General features: G+C 46.4%; 2 protein-coding genes and 10 non-coding genes across 12 annotated transcripts; 6 read left to right on the plus strand and 6 right to left on the minus strand.

The window, feature by feature from the left end:
* Positions 1 to 3,619: 3,619 nt before the first annotated feature.
* Positions 3,620 to 3,701, minus strand: EI90DRAFT_t309. Its single transcript has one exon. It is a non-coding gene; the product is annotated as a tRNA-Ser (tRNA).
* Positions 3,702 to 3,929: 228 nt separating this feature from the next.
* On the minus strand, positions 3,930 to 4,011 carry EI90DRAFT_t308. Its single transcript has one exon. It is a non-coding gene; the product is annotated as a tRNA-Ser (tRNA).
* A 207-nt stretch (positions 4,012 to 4,218) lies between these two features.
* On the minus strand, positions 4,219 to 4,300 carry EI90DRAFT_t307. Its single transcript has one exon. It is a non-coding gene; the product is annotated as a tRNA-Ser (tRNA).
* A 71-nt stretch (positions 4,301 to 4,371) lies between these two features.
* On the minus strand, positions 4,372 to 4,454 carry EI90DRAFT_t306. The gene has a single exon. It is a non-coding gene; the product is annotated as a tRNA-Ser (tRNA).
* Positions 4,455 to 4,525: 71 nt separating this feature from the next.
* Positions 4,526 to 4,605, minus strand: EI90DRAFT_t305. The gene has a single exon. It is a non-coding gene; the product is annotated as a tRNA-Ser (tRNA).
* A 214-nt stretch (positions 4,606 to 4,819) lies between these two features.
* On the plus strand, positions 4,820 to 4,901 carry EI90DRAFT_t300. Its single transcript has one exon. It is a non-coding gene; the product is annotated as a tRNA-Ser (tRNA).
* Positions 4,902 to 4,970: 69 nt separating this feature from the next.
* On the plus strand, positions 4,971 to 5,052 carry EI90DRAFT_t301. Its single transcript has one exon. It is a non-coding gene; the product is annotated as a tRNA-Ser (tRNA).
* Positions 5,053 to 5,124: 72 nt separating this feature from the next.
* EI90DRAFT_t302 lies at positions 5,125 to 5,206 on the plus strand. The gene has a single exon. It is a non-coding gene; the product is annotated as a tRNA-Ser (tRNA).
* Positions 5,207 to 5,426: 220 nt separating this feature from the next.
* On the plus strand, positions 5,427 to 5,508 carry EI90DRAFT_t303. The gene has a single exon. It is a non-coding gene; the product is annotated as a tRNA-Ser (tRNA).
* Positions 5,509 to 5,582: 74 nt separating this feature from the next.
* Positions 5,583 to 5,664, plus strand: EI90DRAFT_t304. The gene has a single exon. It is a non-coding gene; the product is annotated as a tRNA-Ser (tRNA).
* A 1,855-nt stretch (positions 5,665 to 7,519) lies between these two features.
* Positions 7,520 to 9,618, plus strand: EI90DRAFT_3137761 (uncharacterized protein; the record flags this gene model as incomplete). Its single annotated transcript, XM_039064864.1, has 6 exons — positions 7,520 to 7,609; positions 7,667 to 7,757; positions 8,844 to 8,974; positions 9,035 to 9,092; positions 9,144 to 9,357; positions 9,411 to 9,618. The coding sequence occupies 6 exons, from the start codon at positions 7,520 to 7,522 to the stop codon at positions 9,616 to 9,618; spliced, it is 792 nt and encodes a 263-aa protein (XP_038907922.1).
* Positions 9,619 to 19,174: 9,556 nt separating this feature from the next.
* Positions 19,175 to 20,689, minus strand: EI90DRAFT_3023282 (uncharacterized protein; the record flags this gene model as incomplete). The annotated part of the gene is made up of 5 exons (XM_039057860.1): positions 19,175 to 19,356; positions 19,489 to 20,196; positions 20,313 to 20,382; positions 20,489 to 20,539; positions 20,627 to 20,689. The coding sequence occupies 5 exons, from the start codon at positions 20,687 to 20,689 to the stop codon at positions 19,175 to 19,177; spliced, it is 1,074 nt and encodes a 357-aa protein (XP_038907923.1).
* Between the last annotated feature and the right edge of the window lie 2,585 nt (positions 20,690 to 23,274).

Genomic DNA, 23,274 nt, shown 5'->3' on the forward strand with positions numbered 1-23,274 from the left:
GGACTATGACGGAGGCTCGGAGCAAAGGTATGAGCAGTTGCCCGAGCACGAAGTACGGGACAGCGGTGGAAGGTCGTAACTTGGCAGGAGGTCAGTGGAAGAGTACCAGAGGGAGGAGAGAGGAGAAAGGGAAGAGAGAAGGAGTGGTGGAAAGGAGAGTTTGTCAGGTCTGAAGGTGAGTATCGGAGCAGACGGGGAAAGCGTAGGAGGGTGACGGAAGGGTGGAGGTGTTGTGAAGGAGGAGCAGAGGAGTAGGAGGAGGAGGAGTAGGAGGGTGGCGAGAGGGGTGGTGTTCGGTCTGAGGTGAGTATCAGAGCAGACGGAGATAGGGGAGGAGAGGGGAGGAGGAGTAGAGGTGGCATGGGAGGTAGAAGGAGGTGTGTTGCCAGGACCGAAGGTGAGTATCGGAATGGGCAGCGGTAAGGTAAGACTCCGGAGGTGGGGAAGGAGGAGGTCCGGAAGTCGGGTCAGGATCGGGTATGCAGGGATATGACAGTTCCCCTGTTTGCCTCAGGCCTCAGGTAGTCCGTCTAAATATAAGCTTTAATGTGCTGTATATTCAACGGGGTAGAGGTAAAAGGCTACCAGGCCTTTACAACTACTCCAAGGTATATATATGTAAATTACATATCTCGGCACAAATAAATAAAGAAATAACCACATCACTATAATGGGAATTATAGCGATGCAACATAATATAAATATCACTATAATCAGAATTATAGTGAAGTAAGGTTAATCCCTTACATCCTCCTCCCTTGCAATATTGAATCGCAGACAGGGTACAAGCATATGAAAGGGAAAGCAAGCATATTAAGGAAGTATAACACTCTACATACAAAGAATGTATGCAAGTGGGGGTACACTCATTGCAGGAGGCTATAGTAGTAGTTTGTAGGCAAAGCCCACTTAGAGTTTCTCCTGGAACATATATACCCAGCTCTTGACAACAGCATTGTCGATGATGAAGTAGCAAGTGTCAATATGACAAGCTAGAGTAACGGTTGAGTCACCGTCGAAAATCCAAAAAAGGAAAGGAAAAGAACCAACAACAGCATTGTTGTTGATGAGAAAAGGCAGTGACACCTGAATTGGTCCGCTGCAGGATTGGGCACATACTGTGCAGTTGAGTTTATAATGCCCACAAGTTTGTGGCATCATGGCTTCCACCCAGCAAGAGATGAAGCAGTCAACCTGAAGGTTGATACTCCAGTGATGGAAGTAACCCACCGAAGGTTAATACCCCAGTGATAGTCAGTGAGTCCAAACCCGAAGGTTGATACTCCGGTGACACAGGTAACTCACCGAAGGTCAATACCTCGGTGATAGCCAGTGATTCCAAAGGTCACTGAGGCCGCTCCTCCCTAGAGTGTTGTCTGGAGAGTAAGATAATAATGAGTCAGCATGATGCTGACCTGCAAAAATATCCACTAAAGAGCGGCACGGGTTTGTTTCTCCTCCCTAGACAGTTGTCTGGGAGAGTAGTTGAAAATTCAACCTAGGAATCTAGGTTAAAAAAATAAGGGAAAATTCCCCCCACACTTGAGTGTGGGCCAGAGGTCTGAGCAGCGACCTGCTCCTCCCTAGATAATCATCTAGGAGAGTGAAGAAGTCATTCTGTCCACAAGAGCAACAGAATGGAAGCATTGCCCATGAAACTGGGCAGGAATGAGCATGTCTGATCATTTAGACACAGGTTTTTTGTTGGGGGTGGCTTGTCCGTCGGTGGGACAGCTTGTTCACTATGAAGTGAACAATAGAGAGAAGCCCTTTCCTTAGAAAGGGCCAGCCTTCCAGATGGGAAGGCAATAAGGAAATGAGCGCGGTGCAGAGAGGCACCGCGCATTTTGATGACCTGGCACTCAACAGCGCCAGGAAAACACAGACCTTCCCTTGGAGGTGGAGTGTCTGTTGGCAAGACAGATCGTTCACTATGCAGTGAATGACAGAAGAGAACCCTTTTCCAAATGGAAAGGCAACAGAGAAATGAGCCCAGTACAAAGAAGCACCACACTTTTGGGGACCCGGCACCCAATAATGCCGGGAACACACAGACTTTCCCAGAGGTGGAGTGTCTGTGGGCAGAACAGATCGTTCACTATGCAGTGAACGATAGATGAGAACCCTTTCCTTGGAAAGGGTTGGTCTCCCTTCCACGGAAGGGGTAGAAAATCATGAATCACCAAAATCGCGATGTAGAATGCGCATCTTGGTGACCTGGCATTTAACAGCACCAGGAAAGCGTCCCTCTTGGCCTGCAGAGGGCCAAGGAGGTGGTTCAGATTCGACTTCCTGCAGAGTGGAGGGAGTAGGTGCTACTGGGTTGTCAAACCCAGGAATTTCCGAAGTGCTGGGCAGCTCTATGAGCTGGCACTTGGCAGCAGCTGAAGCGCTGCCGATTCCATCTATAACCACGATAGATGAGAACCCTTTCCTCAGGAAGGGTTGGTCTCCTTTCCACGGAAGGGGTAGGGAATTATGAACCACCAGGTCTGTGGTCCGGAGCAACAGATACTGCCAGGACCTAGCTGGTGCCCCCCCAAATCCAGCCAGTGAAATTGCTGTGCTATTCTCTGTTCCAGTGTGTGGGAGTTCTGAACTATTCCTGACATACTCTGCGTTCATTCTAGTGTGCAATATAACAGAGAATATCACTGTACCATTTGGTTACAGATAATCCTTCTCTAAACACAGTGAATGCAATGGACTTATATGGAGGTGGGGTCAAAGTCCAAGGTTGGGACCAAGATGGGAACCTTAGAGTGGAGGTGTCCAAGGTCAGGGTATGGAGATGGAATGGGAAGTCATACCTTAGTGGAGATTGACAGGGTAGGAGTCAGGGGAATGGAAGGTGATTGGGCTGGAGGTCAAGTAGAATTTTGGAGACCAGCCAGGGTGTGAGTGAGGTGGGACTCTGGAGGTGATGGAAAGGGTCTGGGAGTTGAGTCAGGATCAGGATTGGGTATGTATGGATATGACATCCACAGCACATCCAAGCACAGTGCTCCATGCAGAATTCCCAGCTCCAAGCATGTCAGTGTTACAGATGTGAAAAAGAGGAAATTGTCCATGTGAAAATAGAACAGAGAACAGAAAAGTGAAAGAAGAAAGAAGGGAAGAAGGAAGATGGTGGGGCATGCCCTGACAGTGACCCAGTAGCATCTTCTGTGTCTGACCCTGAGTTAGAGCTGCCTCTGTGCCAAGGCTGGGCCCTGACAATAATATAACAAGCAGAGAAAGGGTCAGAGTTGGTGTGGTCCAGGAGGTGAGGAGGTCCAGAGTCTGGAGGTAAGAGGTCCAGAGGTTGTCAGGGACTTTGGTTCCTTACCAGCACACCAGAGGAGATTCAAGGAGGAGTGGAAGAGAAAGGGTGATGATGGTGGAGGGAGGTCAGAGCTCACTGTGGAGGTTACAGTTCATAGGCATCAACCAGAGGGGGCAGAGTCAAGTCAGGAGACAGGTGGTGGATGTGAGAGTTGTCTAGAAAGGCAGAGAAAAAGCACATATTCCTCTGCAAAGTTGTAAGACTTCATAATCTACCAACCTCAATCATACCTGATTGGGAGTACCCTGCAAATCACATACTGTTGTCAATACAACACCAGATGGTCCAAAAAGGAGACACTGGCATGGTTTGAACATGCATCCTCAAAGAGGAATTGACTTCTAGTCAACTGCCTTAGCCATTCAGCCACAATGTCCTACACAATGATGATGTAGCCTGTGAGCCACATATTGTTCTTCACCTCATTTTATGCACTAAAACAAAAAGGAGACACTGGCATGATTTGAACATGCACCCCCAGAGAGGAATTGACTTCTAGTCAATTGCTTTAGCCATTTAGTTACAGTGTCCTACACAGTGATGTACTCTGTGAGTCACATATTGTGGTTCTTCAACTTATTTTATCCACTAAAACAACAAAAGGAGACACTGGCATGACTTGAACATGCACCCTTATAGTGGAATTGACTTCTAGTCAACTGCTTTAACCATTCAGCTACAGTGTCCTAGAGTGATGTACCCCAGCAAGCTTCACCTTAATTCATTCAGTAAATGAAAAAGGAGACACCAGCATGATTTGAACATACATCCTCTAAGAGGAATTGACTTCTAGTCAACTGCCTTAGCCATCCAGCTGCAGTGTCCTACACAGTGATGCACACTGTGAGTCACATGTTGTTCTTCACTCACTCACTCACTAAAACCAAAAAGGGAGACACTGGCATGATTTGAACATGTACCCTCTGAGAGGAATTGACTTCTAGTCAACTGCTTTAGCCATTCAGCCACAGTATCCTACACAGTGATGTACCCTGCAAGCCACATATTGTGGTTCTTCACCTTAATTCATTCAGTAAACAAAAAGGAGACACCAGCATGATTTGAACATGCATCCTCATATGAGAAATTGACCTCTGGTCAACTGCCTTAGCCATTCAGCCACAATGTCTTGCACAATGATGCACCTTGCAAGTCTCATATTGCTGCATTTCCCCTGCCAAACAAAGTGACCCAAAAAGAAGACACTGGCATGATTTGAACATGTACTCTCTGAGGAATTGACTTCTAGTCAATTGCTTTAGCTATTCAGCTACAGTGTCCTCACAACAAAAGACCAAGGAAAGTACACCCTATATGTGATTTGCAGTTTATGCAGGACATTGTAGCTGAATAGCTGAAGCAATTGACAGAAGTCAATTCCTCTCAGAGGGTACATGTTCAAATCATGCCAGTGTCTTCTTTTTGGGCCACTTTGTTTGGCAGGAGAAATGCAGCAATATGAATGAGGCTTGCAAGGTGCATCATTGTGCAACCGACACTGTGGCTGAACGGTTAAGGCAGTTGACTAGAAGTCAATTCCTCTGTGAGGGTGCATGTTCAAATCATGCCAGTGTCTCCCTTTTTGGTTTTAGTGAGTGAGTGAGTGAAGAACAACATGTGACTCACAGTGTGCATCACTGTGTAGGACACTGTGGCTGAATGGCTAAGGCAGTTGACTAGAAGTCAATTCCTCTCAGAGGGTGCATGTTCAAACCATGCTGGTGTCTCCTTTTTTGTTTACTGAATGAATTAAGGTGAAGAACCACAATATGTGGCTTGCAGGGTACATCACTGTGTAGGATACTGTGGCTGAATGGCTAAAGCAGTTGACTAGAAGTCAATTCCTCTCAGAGGGTACATGTTCAAATCATGCCAGTGTCTCCCTTTTTGGTTTTAGTGAGTGAGTGAGTGAAGAACAACATGTGACTCACAGTGTGCATCACTGTGTAGGACACTGCAGCTGGATGGCTAAGGCAGTTGACTAGAAGTCAATTCCTCTCTGGGGCTGCATGTTCAAATCATGCCAGTGTCTCCTTTTTGGTTTTAGTGAATGAACTAAGGTGAAGAAAATGTGTGACTCACAGGGTGCATCACTGTGTAGGACACTGTGGCTGAATGGTTAAAGCAGTTGACTAGAAGTCAATTCTACTATAAGGGTGCATGTTTAAGTCATGTCAGTGCCTCCTTTTGTTGTTTTAGTGGATAAAATAAGTTGAAGAACCACAATATGTGACTCACAGGGTATGTCACTGTGTAGGACACTGTAGCTGAATGGCTAAAGGAGTTGACTAGAAGTCAATTCCTCTCTGAGGGTGCAGGTTCAAATCATGCCAGTGTCTCCTTTTTGTTTTAGTGCATAAAATGAAATGAAGAACAATGTGGCTAAGGTAGTTGACCAGAAGTCAATTCCTCCCAGAGGGTGCATGTTCAAGTCATGCCAATGTCCCCTTTGGGCCATTGGGTGTTTTGCTGACAACAGTACATATGTGATTTGCATCATATACAGGTATTACAACTTCACTCCAATTCTCAACTTCAGTTGTCCCAGTCCCATTCCAGTCACTCCAGAACCAGCCTGGTGTCATTCACAATCACCACCTCCATTCCCCCTCCTGATCACCACACCCCCAATTCAGTAATGGACCCTCATCTCCTGTAAGGAATGATGTTCCTTGAGGCCGACCATCTTTATTCCCTTGCTATAAATAATGTACAACAATGTAATTACATATTTATATAACAGAGTGTGACATCAGCAAACTTGGTAGGGAGCTCTGAGTAAATTGAGTCTTTTTGCTGTGCACCCTCTACACATTGGGTGGAGAAAATCAAATGTTTGAATGATTTTGTTCTCCTAAGGATGCAGAAGTGCAAAGATAATATGTATATACATTTTTGGAAATGCATATTAAATGGCCAGCATCATTACTTTTTGTTTTTAAATAATGGATGGTCTTCATATCTCCATGAAATCTGCTTAGTTATTTTGGCACCAGTAGTGCAAAGATAATATGGATATATGTGTGTGTAAAATGGCCATTGTCATTGCTCTGAAAGCTCATATCATATACCTTTTGTGTTTACTAAAATCAGCACCTTATTTGTGTATTGCTATTTACAAAATATGAGGAAAACTCTGAAATTCAAAAATTTGCACTTTATCTTTCATCTCATTTCTTGCTCAAAACTCAACCAATTTTGATGATTCTATGTGAATTGGAAAGCACCAAAGTGTGGCAATGTAACCATGCATGTTATGTAGGGTATAAATCAGTTTTAAAAAAGTGTTCCAAATGAAGTAAATTAAAAATACCACCCAATAAAGCAAACAAAGAGCTGATGTATTCTTCAGATATCATCCAAGCCTTTGACACCAAATTTCCTGTGGTCAAAAAGCCATGGTTATTTGGCTCACCAAAACATGGTGGGACACTTTTCTAACACTGAAACATACATTGCTACATTGCCCCACTTTGGCACTTTCCAATACACATTGAATTATCAAAAAAGTGATTTAATTTCTTTTCCAATTATTCCTAATTTCCTGAAATATCTCTCCCTAACTTATCCTAAATTTTCTGATTTTCCCCCTAATTTCCCCTGATTTTTTGGACATTCTCCATTTTTAGAAAGTCCCCCATTTTCTGAATTTTCCTTAATTTTCCCTGACTTTTTAGAAACCCCCAGTTCCCCCTCATTTTCCTCCCATTTTCCCCTTCATCCCCCCCCTCAATTTCCCCCCCATCCCCCCTTCGATTTTCCCCTCATTCCCCCCCATTCCCCCCTTCAAATTTCCCCCCCATTTCCCCCCTCAATTTTTCCCTCATTCCCCACCTCATTCCCCCCCCCCCAATTCCCCCCCCATGTCATATCCATCCACAGCCATCGACTTCCACTACCTCCACTCCTTCTTCACTAACCTCAGAGCTCCCATATTCCACAATCACCTCGGTACCCCTCAATGGTCACCACCCCCTCCTTTCAATTTATTACCTATGCCTCCCTAAGTACAGAGCCCCGAAGGCTTCCGGACAGCTCCGATGTCCGCTAGCGCACTCCCGCCTCCACTGGGCAATACACTCGCTTGCCCTGCAAGCCCACCTTCAGGCCTATCCTCTTTTCCATTTCTGGGTTATCACCTACCATTCTGTTAACCCCGTAACCTGACTTGTCGGTAATATTCAATCGGCTACTATGCCTTTTGCCAAGATGCAAACTGAGATATGTAATCTGTGTGCCAAGGTGGCCAAAGCTAAGGAGGAAGACCAGGATACTTTGCAAAAGGTATGTATCATGGTTTTCAACCATGTAAGCACAATTCTGTATCTGAAATATTTGTAGAAGCTTTTAAAGAAGCAATGTTGTGTTTTCTCTGCCATCTTTGTGGTTGAGCTGCCAAATAAAATTTGTGGGAAATGCTTAACTGAGCTTGGTATGTACTATACATTCTGCATAATTTGCATCTCATCCTTATATCAAATAATTTATAAGGGAAAGATCATGGACCACTTCCAGTTGAATTTAAACCTCTACCAGCAGGCTAAGACAGCCATCCTTGGTATAAGGGGACCCTGTCAAAAACCCGGATCGTAGGGGAAAAATGCATGAGTCTGAATGCAGGTGGGGCTCAACTAGAGGGGATCTGAGAGCTCCGGTAGTGGACTGAAGCTTCTCCAGGAGGCCCGGTTCTGCTGGATGGTACAAGAGGCTCTAAGAAGGACACAGGAATGTGCCGACTCAGGACCGAGCTTCTGGGATGGGAGTGGCCAAGGTTCAGTGTGCCACAAACAGGCCGGAGCTGAGACAGTTAAGAAGGAAGGTGACTTGGGAGTGGGGAGTTATGGTGTAGGGGATGGTGAAGTTGTTAGGAAGGTGTGGTGTGGTGGGAGTGAGTGGGGTTGGGATTCTGGGATATGACAGACCCCCCAGTTCCTACAGACCAATCCACTTCAAAGCCAAGCTTTGCTATTCCAACAGTCCAAGCCGCTGTTTCTACCGGGGCTGCCATTGATTCCACACTTAACCCCTACTGCAGCATCTATTGCTGGTGGCACTGTCCACTACCAAGCCCAAGCTTCAACTTTTTAGCTAAAACAACATTCACCTGCTCCACCACAAGGATATTCAAGCAGAACCAGTCAATGAAGGATGCAAAAGCTGGTGCTGTGTCATTCAAATATACCTTTTCCAGCAGAGTGGTGCAGTTAATACTGCATCGGTCATGGTGAGCCTACCAGATATAGCTCCCATAAAATTAGCTTTTTATCAGCTATCTACATATGTGTTTATACTTAGTTAAAGAGATTCTCCAACCATCAGCAATATACAGCAAGCACATTGATGCATGAGGCATTCAACCATCTTCTTGTGACATCCTCATCTGCATTTTATGCAGAATTTCAAACAGAAAAGAGAGGTGCCTTCACTAGGTAATAATTCTCTACAGAAATCCATATCACTTGGCTGATCCCTGTTGCAAGGCATGCATTTAAGTATGATATTCATTTTGGCCCAACAGCATTTCAGCATGTTCCAATGGAAGATCTTGAGGGCACTTCTACTGTCCTGGAGTTCTACCAGAAGCACTCCAATGCAACTCATGGTGAGCAAATCCTATCCCTTCGATTTACATTTGATGAAGAAACCTTGGTATGTTACAACTCACTTTCTCTTGAATATAAACTTTGACAAACATATATATATATATAGAAACCATTTGGTGACAATGAGGAGTTTTTCATTGGTCAAAAGCATGAACATTCTCTCAGTATGTGCCTATACCACTTATGATGTTAATAATTGCTCTGAATGTGTTTAGGCTTGGCTAGTGGTCACATAGCAAGACACAAAAGGGTCTCAGTGCTTGAATCTAGCACATTTGATCCTGCCAACATCAACCACTCTCAGAAACTTATACTCATCCCCCCAAAACCTCCTGTTGTATCCTATGCAGATTTCCAGGGACACCTTATGGAAGTTGAATACAGCTACACCACTATCACCATCAATGAGACTGGGAAACTGTCACATCTGTACATACCCAATCCTGAACCGACTCCTGGACCCTCATCCTCGTCTCCTCCAGAGTCCTACCCTACTGCTGTCTGTTCCAATATTCACCTTCGGACCTGACACCACACCTCCTCCTACTCCTCTTCTTACTCCTCACAACACCTCCACCCTTCTGTCACTCTCCTACCCTACCTCTGTCTGTTCCGATACTTACCTTCAGACCTGACACCATTCCTCCTCCACTCCTCTCCCCACTCCTCTCATCTCTCTCCTCCCTCTGACTCTCTTCTGCCAAAACCTCCACCAAGCTATGACCTTCCGCCACTGTCCCATACCCTGTACTCGGACCCTGCTCGTACCTTCACTCCAAGTTTCTGTCATAGTTCCAACCTCGGACTTTGACTCCACCTCGGCTTAAGTCCATTGCATTGGTGACCTCATACTATGTAAACACCATTGCCAACATTCCTCAGACTTTCAACCCCACCTCCATAACCTCCATAAGCTCCGCAAACCCCCAAGCTCCATGGATCATACTCAGCACTTTTGCTGCTTGTAATGTATCTTTCGTGCTTTTCCCTCATCCTTATTTGGACTGCTGCTTCTCCCCATTCTAGCCAGTCAGTCATCATCCCCACTTCACCTCATCCTCCTGCCCCTCTGGGCTTCACCCTCCCTATCTCCTTTCGGATGTACCACAGGTTCTAACCTATGACCTTTCGGTGCTGCTCCACTTCTGTCATCCCTTTGTTCCCATTTGGATGCCTTTGTTCCATTTTGGACCCCCTTTGATTTCCTTGTGCTTTTGTCTCCCTATTATATACAGGCGCTTGTACATACTCATTTCGGACCTTCAGTCTAAAATTGACCTGAAATTCCCCCTAGAGACTTCCTGCTTGCTGCCTCTCAAATGGAGACCAAATGGACAAACAGCAATGGCACAGCACTCCACATGAGTTGCTGAGGCCAAGGTCCCTCCTTGCTAAGTCTCCAGTTCCCCTCCAGAATCATCCGCCCTCGCCCAGTTCTAACAGAAACCTGAGGTTACTCACTCAAGTTCCACAAATGGGCTTTACATTGCTGGTGATTGGCACTCTGTAAAGCATAATGTGTATGGATGGGGTGTTATTGGTGAAGGTGCTACCAAGGTCATATCCCAGAATCCTGACCCTGCACTTCCACACCTCACTACAACACTCCCTACAAGCTTGCCATCTCCTACACTGTTTCCCCCTACAGTCCCACTCCACTTCTGCCCCCACTGTCTCTGCTCTGGACTGGACCTCAGCACACTCACCCTCAGCCATCTCCACCCCAGATGCTTGGACCCAAGTCAGAACCTTCAGAATCCCCAGACCGCTCTGACCTCCCAGTGGATTCCTGTAAGGGATGGACAGGGATGGGATGATGCACACTTTGCATGCATTTCCTCTATTCTTTATTCTTCAATATTCTTCGTAATAAACAATGTAAAACAACTGTATATACATATATAGTGTCTGGGGTCAGGAAAAGGGGCTCAGCTCTTCTCCTCCCCCCCTGTCAAATACTAGCTCCATACAGTCTACGTTATTGACAGCCTGAGGATTGAGGAGTCACCAAGGCCGGCACCCCAACTGGCCTTACAATTCCCAACAATTTATTATATACCTTTAAATCCTTTTTCATTTATTGGAGTCACCCAATATTTCTCAGATGTGTAACTCCAGCTTTGGAGCTATCTGCATTCCTCAGCAACTCTGCCCTTCACCATCTTGATCAGTCATCTCCCACTTCTCTCATGACTGACATCTTCTTTTCATTCAGTCAGCTAACTCCCCCTTACCCACTTCTTGTTCCCATTTATTCTCCAGCCTTCTACTCCACCCCCCTTGACCTGACACCTTGGTTCCCCATTAGAGATATTCGGAACCTTTCAGTATCATCTGGACTTTGACTAAAGTCCTCTCCTCTGCTTTAATATATATACCTGTAGATTAGAACCCATTGTACATTAGTTCTAATCCTCACCCCCAAACTCCTCTATGAGTGATTCATGTCCCCCTCTTACAAGATACCTCAGTCATCTGAAATTAAGGACAACTGTTAGAATTGGGCAGATTCGGACGACTCCGGAGTGGAATTGGAGACTTAGCGTGGAAGGACCTCGGCCTCAGCGACTCTGTCGGAAAAAGTTCAAATCCATGTCAATATATTGCAACGTGATGCAATGACCAAAACGGATATGTGGCGATACAACCGTTGTATTGATCACTTGACGTTGCAACGTGACCCGTGTGTTGCAATGCGGCTTATAGGTTTAAATACATTGCAACGTGATCCACTTGATTTAATACATTAAAAATGATAATACGTCATATATTAGCTCACATAGGAATCGAACACACAACCTGAGGACTGGCGTGAGAACACTGACAACACACAATCACTATATCATACACACTATATTACCGCTCGGCCAGCGAGCCCTTATTACTTAGTAACCAACCCTTGATTCCTCATATAGATATATTAGAGGGATAATGCATAAAGACACCGAACCCAGCTTACATAGTGAATCATCCTGTCAGGGGGGGATATCAGGGTTGGAAACCAGCGCATTAATTGCATCCCCTTTCGGAAATATCCAAAAGGCTGAGCGAGTTCTCACTCAGGTTGAATCACGTGACTTACACATGATCACATCCGGTTATTGTATAGCCATTTAATTAAATTACACCTCAGACACGCTGTACCGTTTTATTTTCCATAATCTTTAACTCATGTTAATGTATATTGTCTTTAGCTACTGTCTATAGGTAATATAACTGAGATCTCATGCTATAAGCTAGAGACTGAGTGACTGTCTATAGATATAATTATCGGCACAGTTTTAACATCAGGTCTCACAAGAGGGATAAATACTGGGAAAATTTTACAGCAGAGAAACGGTCAGGAATCATGTGAGGAAGTTATAGTATGGATGGTGTAGGAAGTCAAGGCAATTCTAACGCAAATTTAACAATGAGAAATGGTGAAGAAGTGGTGGAGATACGAGGAGTTTCAGCCATATACAACACCTAGCTGCTGCTGTGTGTGCGTGGGAGACTTGGTGCACAGACAGTTTCTCTCAGACTTTAGAAAATCCTATTGTTTATGTATAAAATATCTGATTGGCCAGCGGCATATGATGGATCTGTGATAAGAATCCCCAGCCCGATCCGGAGACTCGCCAGGCTAGGATGTGATGTACATAGTTTGGGAGCATAGAAAAATGTAGTTGGTGAGATACAGCCAATTTTGGTATTGTCCAATTTGGGTCCGCATTCATATCTTGGCAACTAAGAGACCCAACTAACTTTTACCCCAATCTGCCCAGCCATTTTTGAGATAATTGGACCCAATTGCGGAACCAAATTAGACCACGTGTCAATAATACTGAAAACGGGCTGGTATCCTGCCTAGAGTTTTGAAAATGGCAAAAAAACATTTATTTTATTGCTACACAAATATGGGGTCAGTTACAATGTCATACACCATGAAATGGCATTTGATATACCTATTGTAACAGTGAGCTGAGGCATTGTGATTCATTGAAATGCGTTGCAATGCATTGGAACGGGCATCATGTGATGCAGTGGATTCGTAACTTTTCCGACATCAGGCGGAGCGCTGTGCCATTTCTGGTTGTCCTAGGGGTCCCTAATTTCGGATCTAGCAGAGGGAAAGTCTCTTGGGGGGAATTCATGTCGATTTCGGACTGAGGTTACAAGTTACTAGGTACATTGTATATAAGGAGGGGTCCGGAATCAAAAGGAACAAGGGTAGGATAAAAGGAGACAAAGGGAGATGGAAAGAGGAACAACACCGAGGGTCAAGGGTTTGACTCAATGGTGTTTCCCAAAGGAGGAGTGAAGGGCCAAGGCCCAAGGAGGAAGGAAGGAGGTTAGGAGTGGGGAATGGCTAGCTGACTGAATAGAAAGGAAGCAGCAGCCCAAATAGGAATGAGGGAGAATAGTGGAATTGAATGGAGCAATGCAATAGTTGCAAGGTCCGACATAAGTCCGGAAAGTCCGAACTCGGAAGTTAAACTCCGGAATATTGGCAAACGTAATTAAATGGAATGAGCTAACCAATACAATGGGTATAAGCGGAGGTGGGGTCAAAGTCCGAGGTCAGAGCTAAGACCGGAGGTTCCAGAGACGGAGACGCAAACGGGATTCCGGAGCAGAGGTCCGGAGTCGGGAGCATAGGTTTTGTGTACTCGTCTGGAAGGTGTCGAGGTTGGGGTCGGACCCAGAATGTTCCGGAGTCGGACCGAAGGTGGTGTCCGAGCCGGAGGTGGGATAACCTCTTGGGAGTCGGCAAGGAGAAAGTGACGGAAGGGAAGTAGGGCTCCGGAAGTCGGAGTTCGGAGTTCCAGGAGCCCGGAGCGGAGGTCGGGATTGTATGGATATGACAACAACTAAGACATAATGGAGGCACAGCACTCCCTTCTGAGTCACTGAGGCTGTGTCCTTCTAAGAGACTCTTGTACTAGCCAGCAGACTCAGGCTTCCTGGAGAAGCTTCAGTCCACTACCTGATCTCCCAGGACCCCCTAGTTGAGCCCTGTCTGCACCTGAATTGGCATGTTTGACAGAATGTAAAAATTACAACACTAAAACAACCAGAAACCATCACAGAAAATTAAACAAAAATCATACAACCTCACAGATAAGAAATAAAAATAGTAATAAAATCATAATTCAGCAAAATGAATTGAAATAAAATATCAGAAAGAACATAGTCAATGAGCTGAGTATCCACATGAACTTTCAAGTCTGGAGATTAAAAGATGGTCCAGAAAATGAAGAAAAACAGCAAATAAAAACAAAAACAAGGTTTCCTGTATCAAATAAAATCTGAGAAATTCACAATAACGTTGTAGGCAGGATAATTGCCCATGCACAGACTCGCTTCCACAACTATAACACCCCTTTCATTCATGCGACAACTCGATACGAATTTGGTACCTAAAAATAGTGCTAATTCGTACGATTCCGACGATATCAAGAACGTCCCAATCGGTGGAGAATTGACAGAGATAATCCTGTACATACCAGATTTTTAAAAAAGAAGTTCTCCCCTCCCCCAAATTCTCTAAGGTGCCAGGACATGCTAGAGTTGGTGTGAGTGTGTGGAATTCCAACAGTAGGAATAAGGGCAGTGGTCTAGCTCACAATGAGTGAGTAGTGGACACTGAACCCGGACCTTGCAGAAATCCCAGAGAACCCACATGGAGTTTAAGGATCGAGAATGTAGTGAGTTTAGTGGAGAAAGTAGGGTTTTGAGGGTTTGGCCCCCACAAGCTTAGTCAGCATCAAGAGCTGTGAGCCCTCTTTCAACATCGGAAAATAGTTTTATGGAGGTACAAAATGAATGACAAAGAGAAATTGGAAGAAAATTACATAATGAAAGTGGTCAGGTATGAGGAAAAGATGAAAGAATTGGAAATATTTATACAAGAAAAGTAGGAAAAAATCTTTATCAGTCTTAGAGTGTTGAAGTATAGGTCTGTGTACAGAAATATTTCATGTTAAAATCTGAAGAATTGAGGGAGAAACAGATTTAACAAAATTAAAACATGCTCGCAGAGAAGACTGGCTCAAACATCCTGAGTTTGTGGTAGAAATGGATAAACTAGAAATGCAAAACTAAAGAGTTTGAGTCCAGGAACAAGGTATATTTATCCAGAATTAATTGTAAGAAAATGGATGAGTTAATGCCAAAGCAATCTGGAGAACCTCAAAATTAAATCTTGAAAAATTCATATCTTCATAAATAATCCTCATAATTTACTGTTGTTTATACCAACAGAAAGCTACACCCTTAAGCTAACAAATAACCCCATGACATGTGACTTAGAACAAAATGAGTAAACAAGGTCATGATGGGTGTTAGACAGTGCAATCAGCTGATTCTCACACCAAAACTTCCAGAAAGTTCTAGAAGCAGAATGGAATGCTGATCGCTTACATAAGAGGATTACCAAGCTTAATACAAGATTACTCAGCAATGTAAATAGTCCTTAGGAAGGTATAAAAGACCACATTTTCTGGTCTGACCCCTCTTCCCATTGAGTCAAGTTGGTTGGAGTCACTCTGAGTTAAAAGTGACAAGACAGAGGTAAAACAACTGAAAATAGTAGGTCTATAGTGTGATTTTTGTGTGGAACAATCAGGTAGACAAGTGAATTGAACCCTGAGAGTTACATACACACACAAACAATTAGTAACACATATAAATATCAATACACAAAGCAACCAAAATGCTACAGTGGTTGAGTTAAAGTACCAATACTAACATATAAGTATCAGAAGAAAGAACAGCCTTTTTGTCAGGGCACATACCCTGACTTAGCCTGGACCCGGACCCGCGTCCGGACCCGCTCCACTTCCCGCACACTTCCTGCGCCGCATGCTCCGTGCGCCGCATGATCCGACCCCGGATCCCACCTCATGTGACTTCCGGGTATCCCCGGAAGTTTTCGCCATATTGGGGCCACTGTGGGAAAGTGAGAAGTTAACCTTCTTCTCACTTTCTTACCCACAGTAGGCAAGTGTATCTACTTGCCCCTTTGTTTATACCACTTTCTTACCCACAGTAGCTCTTTGCCTTGAGACTAGGCTGTTACAGGTTGGGCTGTGGGCTATAGAGAGAGGGGTCATGGGGACCCGGGGTCCGTCCCCTGACAGCAGAAGAAGGTTTCAACCTTCGCCCCTGCCCACCTAGGATGTCCCGCATGGGCCATGAGAGCCCGGACTGAGTCGGAGCTGGGCACGGGCCGAACACGCGATTTTCGAGTGGCAGCCATGCCACGTCATCACTTCCCCCAGACCATTACACATTCATTACCTGCGATACAACCACACTCCCATTCCCTATCCCAGCCCCTTGCAACGCTGTCCCACAGATTGTGTTCCAATCTGTGAGGTTGAGTTGAGGGTCATCCCACCGCTTCCCAGACACCTCGCTGAACGCGCTAAGGAGACATAGCCGCCCGACTGCTGCCGACGTACCGGCCGAAAGGCACTCTGGAAACGGGGTCACCTACCCACTGCCAGCCTCGTAACTGCAGATGCAAGAATGATGACCCACTAGAGACTACCCACCCGGTCCCCCACATTATCCCACCGCTACCCGGACACCTCGCTGAATGTGCTAGGGAGACAAAGCCGCCCGACTGCTGCCAACGAACTGGCCGAAAAGCACTCTGGAAACGGGGTCACCCACCCGCTGCCAGCCTCGTAACCGCAGATGCCCAAGATAACCTGGATGAGACCACCCACCCCCGCTTTCACTTGCGACTGAGAGTCGCATGCACACGCAAGCGCATTTTTTGGATTCATGACGGAGAATGAGCATGAGAGGGAATGGATGCCGCTGGTGAGAGTGCCCAGGATCCCTGCTATGGCCGCTTAGGCATGCGGCATAGAGGGAGGGTTGTGTATCCCAGCCGCATCACGGACCCGCTATGGCTCACGGACCCGACTCCCTGCGGTGCCGGGCACCCAGGAGAGAGTTTGACATTAGAATTTCAATGGAGGATGGACATGAGAAGGGAAGTGTCAGGGCAACCACACCTGACCATACAACCCCAGAACCACCTTCCCTGACCTCCCCCCACTTCCCTGATCCTCCCATCTTCACACACCTTTCGCAACTACAGCCCGCACGCGAACCCGCAGGAAAAATCACGTGGGTCAAGGCGAGCAACTCGCCTTAACCCACGTGACACCTTTTCCACATCGCGGGAACATGCTCGGCTCCTACCCTTAGTCATGTTACGAACTTGAGTTCGAGGAGCTTGGGGTAAGATCCAGCACCTGGCTGCCTGGGACACCGCAAGTGTCCAGTTCTGAGGTAGGGCCGCCCCCGGACAAAGGCCGGGCCCTGACAGGAAGGATAGGAGCTGACGAAGGAGCCCAAGGTCCCCTGCTGTGACCGCTTGGGAATGCGGCACAGAGGGAGGGTGGTGCTCAGCCCACATCAGGTAGCCCCACTGTCCACACACCCGGACTCCCCAGTGTGCAAGATGCACTTGGGGGAGAGTTGTTTTCCACACGCGACCCCGCATGGCCCAGTCTCGGGCCCGACTATCTTTACCGCATACCCGCTACCCACCCCGAAAAATTTTTTCCTTTCCATACTTTCCCCATCCACCCCTGAAGAGGAGCCCAGTGTCCTAGGCAACAGACCACCATGTGCAGAGGAGGGGGGAGAGGGGGTTTTTGAGGTTTAGCCACTTCGGGGCGAAGTGGCATTAGAGGGAGGGTGAGGAGCGGGGTGTAGACCCTACCGGATCCCCTGGGACTCTCCCACTATTGCCGCTACCTCGGCGCTACCACACCCCCGACCCCGCATACCCGGAGGAGCGCAGCCCGGAGGTCAGAGTGCAGGCACGCAGACGATGGCCCAGAGGTCAAGTGCTGCACGACCACCCTCCATACCCGAAGTGGGCGCAGCCCCAAGGCCGGATGTGATCACGGGGACGACACGACTGCAGCTGGGGCATCATGAGATGATGAGGGATGCAGGCTGGAGGTCGCCGAGTCGCAAGCAGATGATGGAGGGTGCTGAAGGACCCAAATTTTTTTTCAGGCAAGTCTTAGGGGAGCGCCGCATATGCGGCGATGGACGACTAGTTTAATTTTTTTTAACTTAACTCTTATTTTTTCGCCGCCTTTTTAACTTAGAATAGTTTTACATTTCCACCACCACATCATCTCCCGCTCCCGCTCCCACCCGCTTTATTTTTTGTTTTGCTTTGTTCTAACCACTTGAGGGATGGGTTACCTGGGGACTAGGGCCACTTCGGGGCGAAGTGGCTTAGAGGGAGGGTGATGTCAGGGCACATACCCTGACTTAGCCTGGACCCGGACCCGCGTCCGGACCCGCTCCACTTCCCGCACACTTCCTGCGCCGCATGCTCCGTGCGCCGCATGATCCGACCCCGGATCCCACCTCATGTGACTTCCGGGTATCCCCGGAAGTTTTCGCCATATTGGGGCCACTGTGGGAAAGTGAGAAGTTAACCTTCTTCTCACTTTCTTACCCACAGTAGGCAAGTGTATCTACTTGCCCCTTTGTTTATACCACTTTCTTACCCACAGTAGCTCTTTGCCTTGAGACTAGGCTGTTACAGGTTGGGCTGTGGGCTATAGAGAGAGGGGTCATGGGGACCCGGGGTCCGTCCCCTGACACTTTTATAGGATTTTCTGTTCTCCTCCTTCAGCAGTTGAATGATGGAAGTCTGCAGTTGATTCCAGCATTTTCAGACCTAGGATATGACTGCCTTGCTTATGCAAACAAGGTTTGCATTCACTAGCACAAGTGACTGAAGGTCATTTCATGGCAAACCTTGGCAGGCCAATGTATGCAATCCCATTCATCCAGTCACAATGTCAGGTGAAGTTGTTATTAATATACTACATGCTACTCAGGGGATAATATAGCCTACTGCATGCACAGCCAATCTACACAGGTGTTTGATCCAGCTATGTGGGGCTGTGCTGGATCAAGGACTTGGATCAAGGATCAAGGATCAGGGATCAGGGATCAGGGATCAGGGATCAGGGATCATGGATCATGGATCATAGGGTTGGATCATGGGGCTGTGTAGTGTCATCAATCATGAGTAAGCAGGCTGGACACAGGTGTACTCTGACATATTCTCATGCTATTGTATATCCATAGTTATACATGTTTGTCATGGCACAAATATACAATAGAAAGGGGAGAATAAGGGGTGGGGCTGGCACTCCTTACAATCCATGACTTGTCCATCCAACACTAATCCATTAGCATCCAAAGTACATCACTGGTCCCAATGATCCCCATGTTTTGCAGCACCAGGATTTTGATGTCTCCACAAGGTTTGTGCAGCACCACAAGTTTTATAAAGCTGTTCCCATGAGCATGATGCCTTCAACAGGCCATTCCAGATAGTTTTATCTGCCTGTTTAACTGGACCAAATAGACATAGACTGGGAGGTAGTCCTGCACACCAGATGTCATATGAAATGCATCCACTACCATGGGGTGTGGGCAGACTTTGGCCAAAGCAAGTGCAAATATGATTCAGATGATGCAAATATTTAGTTTGGCATCATCTTCATGGAGAATTCCTACCAAATAGACCCAACACTGGCTTGTCCATATAACTTGGGTCATTTTTGACCTGGGCCAGAATCACAAAGGAGTTGGTCTTGGCAATATTCTGACTGTCATCAAGAACACCTGCACCACACAGATCAAAGCCTGGCTGCCCATTGGCACAGAGAACAAATGCACCATGAGTTGTTAGCTGGAGTAATTGTTCCACACTGCATGAGTTCCACTGGTGGACTTTAATGAAGTGGTTAAAGTGTGTCATAGCATCCTTAAATGTATCCTGGAACATTGGAGTGGATTTATTTGGAGAAATAGACAGCTTCATTGCAAGCACTGACTTTGATTTTGTGAACAAGGCCTGAATCAATTGGATTATGGGTGTGATGGGAGCATTTGGCACAGCTTGCAGGGCATCAGTTGCTTTATCATGAGCCAGGGTCAAGAGAAGCATTGCAGGCAGCTCCTCTTGTTCACCTTGATGTATGGAAAAGCCACTGAGAACATCTTGCATAACCACAACAGAGTTAAACCCCTTCATCAAACATGCAGCTGCTTCAGCAACTAACAGCTCTGATGGTGAAACACTTGTCATAGTTTCAGGACCTTGGTCCATTTGAAGGCATACATGCAAGTGACCTTCAGCCTGAGTATGCTCTTGTTCTTTGGTGAAGTAAGATGTTGAGTTAAACTCCAGTGCAAGGGAAGTGCTCTGCATGCAATCTCCACCTAGGAAGGGCCAGCTTTCTTCTCTCATTTCCCCTCACTGCTCAGCTGGAGCCTGTGTCACCTAGCACACCTCATGGTTCTCCTATTGAGACCGGCCCAGACCTTCCTAGTCTTACCTCCACATCTACTGGATCCCTTGACCTTAGCTCCAAGCAGCTCAATATCCTGACAGAATACTCCTTTCCTCTATGTTAAATATAGCTCTATACAGCTAACTTGTGGCTGTCAGGGTTCAGCCCTCATCCAGAGGTAACCCAGTGAAAAGACCCAGTATGGATGCTGGAGTGCTCACTCCAGCTCCTAGCTCCTTGTTATAAAAATGGGTAGATTTTCCTGAAAATACCTTTATTGAGTTTATTTTTAAGTCATTTACATTTTTTATTATAAACCCAAGTACCATTGACCTGTCCACAGCATGCCCATGACACACCCAGCCCAAGGGCCTCAGGCAGTTTCCTGCTGTACTGGAGGGAATGGATGTGTGGTGATGCATGCTGTGCATGCTTTCTGTATTCATTGTTTATTACTCTTTATTTATCAATGTAAACAATGTATATAAATTGTGGGGAAAGGTGAAACAAGTTTTCACTCTTCTCCCCTGTTGAATTACAGCTCTATACTGCCTAACTTCTGACAGCTTGAGGATAGCAAGTGTTACAAAAATGGGGCCGGGGGCGCCCATTTTCGTCCGTTCTTGGCGCAGGAAAGTGGAAAGTGGAGGTGGGGTGATTCATTAGGCTTAGTTTCACAGATGTTGTAACATGAGGTTTAACAGATGTTAGCACAGCGGTTTTTTTGGTAATTGTTGATTGGTTAAACTTAATTGCTATATAAATCACATGATACAGAACCCATAAGAGTCTAAAATGAGAAATTCCCATTTCCATAACAGCAAGAGTCAACACCAAGGTCAGAACCTCAACCAACCTTACATGTACCCAGCACACACACTTGTAGTGGATGCCCTCAGGATCCCCTGCAGGGACACCTGGGTGGCTGTGGCTGTGTGCAAGGGTGATGTAGCACCCATCATGTGACCCAAGCTGCATGTATATAAATGTACCTGAAGTGGGAACCAAAGAAGTAGCCTTCTTCTCATCCTTTCCACTTCAGTCTAAGTGGCCAGGGACTACTGTCCCACATCAGGCCTGTCAGTATGCATGCCCACTCTGCACCCCATGAGGCTTCTAGTGCCAGGCACTACACTTAGGCCTCCTCAACCCTGGATGCTGTAGGCAGGATAACCTACTATACCCTTCACTACCAGAATATATTGCACTATACATTCCTTATGGGTTCCCTGTATGCAAGGACCATCTGCCAATGCTCATGGAGCATAAACACATTTTTTTTTGGAGTATAATTCCACATAAGGCATACTGAATTACTCCAGCTGTCATATCCATCCACAGCCATCAACTTCCACCCCTTCCGATCCCTCTGGACTATCTCTGCTCCTTCTTCACTAACCTCGGAGCTCCCATATTCTGCAATCACCTCCGCATCCCTCGATGGTCACCACCCCCTCTTTTCAATATATTACCTACACCTCCCTAAGTATGGAGCCCCAAAGGTTTCCGGACAGCTCCAACGTCCACTAGCGCACTCCTGCCTCCGCTGGGCAATACACTCGCTTGCCCTGCAAGCCCACCTTCGGGCCTATCCCTCCTTTCCATTTCTGGGTTATCGCCTACCATTCCGCTAACCCCGTAACCCGACTCATCGGTAATATTCAATCAGCTAATGTTTAACCCCATTAGCTCCACTCCACTCAGCCCCACCATTTACAGGCCCACCCTCGTTACTATATATACTCAACTTGTACATAGGTTACACCTCAGTAATAAAATCGACTAGAGTTTACCCCCTTTTAGTTCTGGTTGCCAGTTAGTAAGTTAGGGCATGGACGTGTTACTTGGCACAGCACTCCTGGCATAAGTCGCTGAGGCCGAAGCCCTCCACCACGGAGACACTCTTTCATCTCGATCTGGTCTCTGACAGTATTTTATTACTCCCTGACTAGTACACATCTTGTATGGCACCAAAAGCCCCTCGCACTCATTCACAACTATGCACATGAGTTCCCAACTCCGCCTCACCATCCCCAGAACCCTCACAGCCTGGTCCCAGTCGATTGGCGAGGAACCCAGTTGAGTTTCGCAGCTTTTCTAATCTAGAAACCCCTCTCCTGTTGACTCTGATCATGCGTTGTAAGGGGGCAAGGGATCTACCACCCTAACGAGAAAGAGAGGGGGCCACAGAGTTGGGAATGCTCAGGGGAGGTTCGGATGGTGAGGAGGGGGGAGGAGAAATGGTCCGGTGCTATGTGATAAAAAATGATAAACTCATAAATCTCACTGATAATCAAACTAATGGGGAACTCTGCCCCTGCACTATGTCTTGAGCCTCTTTGGCTTCGTATTCGCCGCTCTGGGCACTGGTAACGTCTGCTAGAACTTCATGTTCGTTGGGAGCACCTCTCTGTTTTTGGGGGAGTCCTTTTTTGTAAATACAGGGAAGAGGCAGTTATAAATATGAAAGAAATACGTGGAAATCCGAATGATCCGACGGGTTTAGGACGGCAACAGATCCACAAGGAACAAATAAGAAAAAAGCAATATCAAAGAAATATTGATGTTGTTAAGGAAATAAAGAACCATGGCGATCGGAACAGCCGCTGAACAAAATGCGTCACTCGTAACATCTTTCGACTCGTGTTGACAAGGGCTTTCCAACGATACCAAATTCGTCCGGATCGGTGGAGAATTGATGGAGATACAGAGGAAGCGGCAGAATATGCGGGTGACAGTTGCCCAATTTGGAAACTGATGGTTGTCCGTGGTCGGGAATGGCTTGAAAAAATCGGAAGAAATATGAAAAACGTGGAAGAGATATATGGAACAATGGTAGATGTGTTTCGGGTGCTTGACATCGGTGGTAGAATCGCGATAATCAGCTCGTTTGCGTGGTACTGGCTGTGCCCGCCTACAATGTCAGCCTCAGACAGAGCCATGCTATTGCAGGTGGCTCCGCAGGTGATCCCAAGTGCTTAGGGAAAAGAGGTACAAGTAGAGATGC

This window comes from Cantharellus anzutake (assembly GCF_015039405.1).
Source record: "Cantharellus anzutake strain C23 chromosome Unknown EI90scaffold_200, whole genome shotgun sequence".
NCBI lineage: Eukaryota > Fungi > Basidiomycota > Agaricomycetes > Cantharellales > Hydnaceae > Cantharellus > Cantharellus anzutake.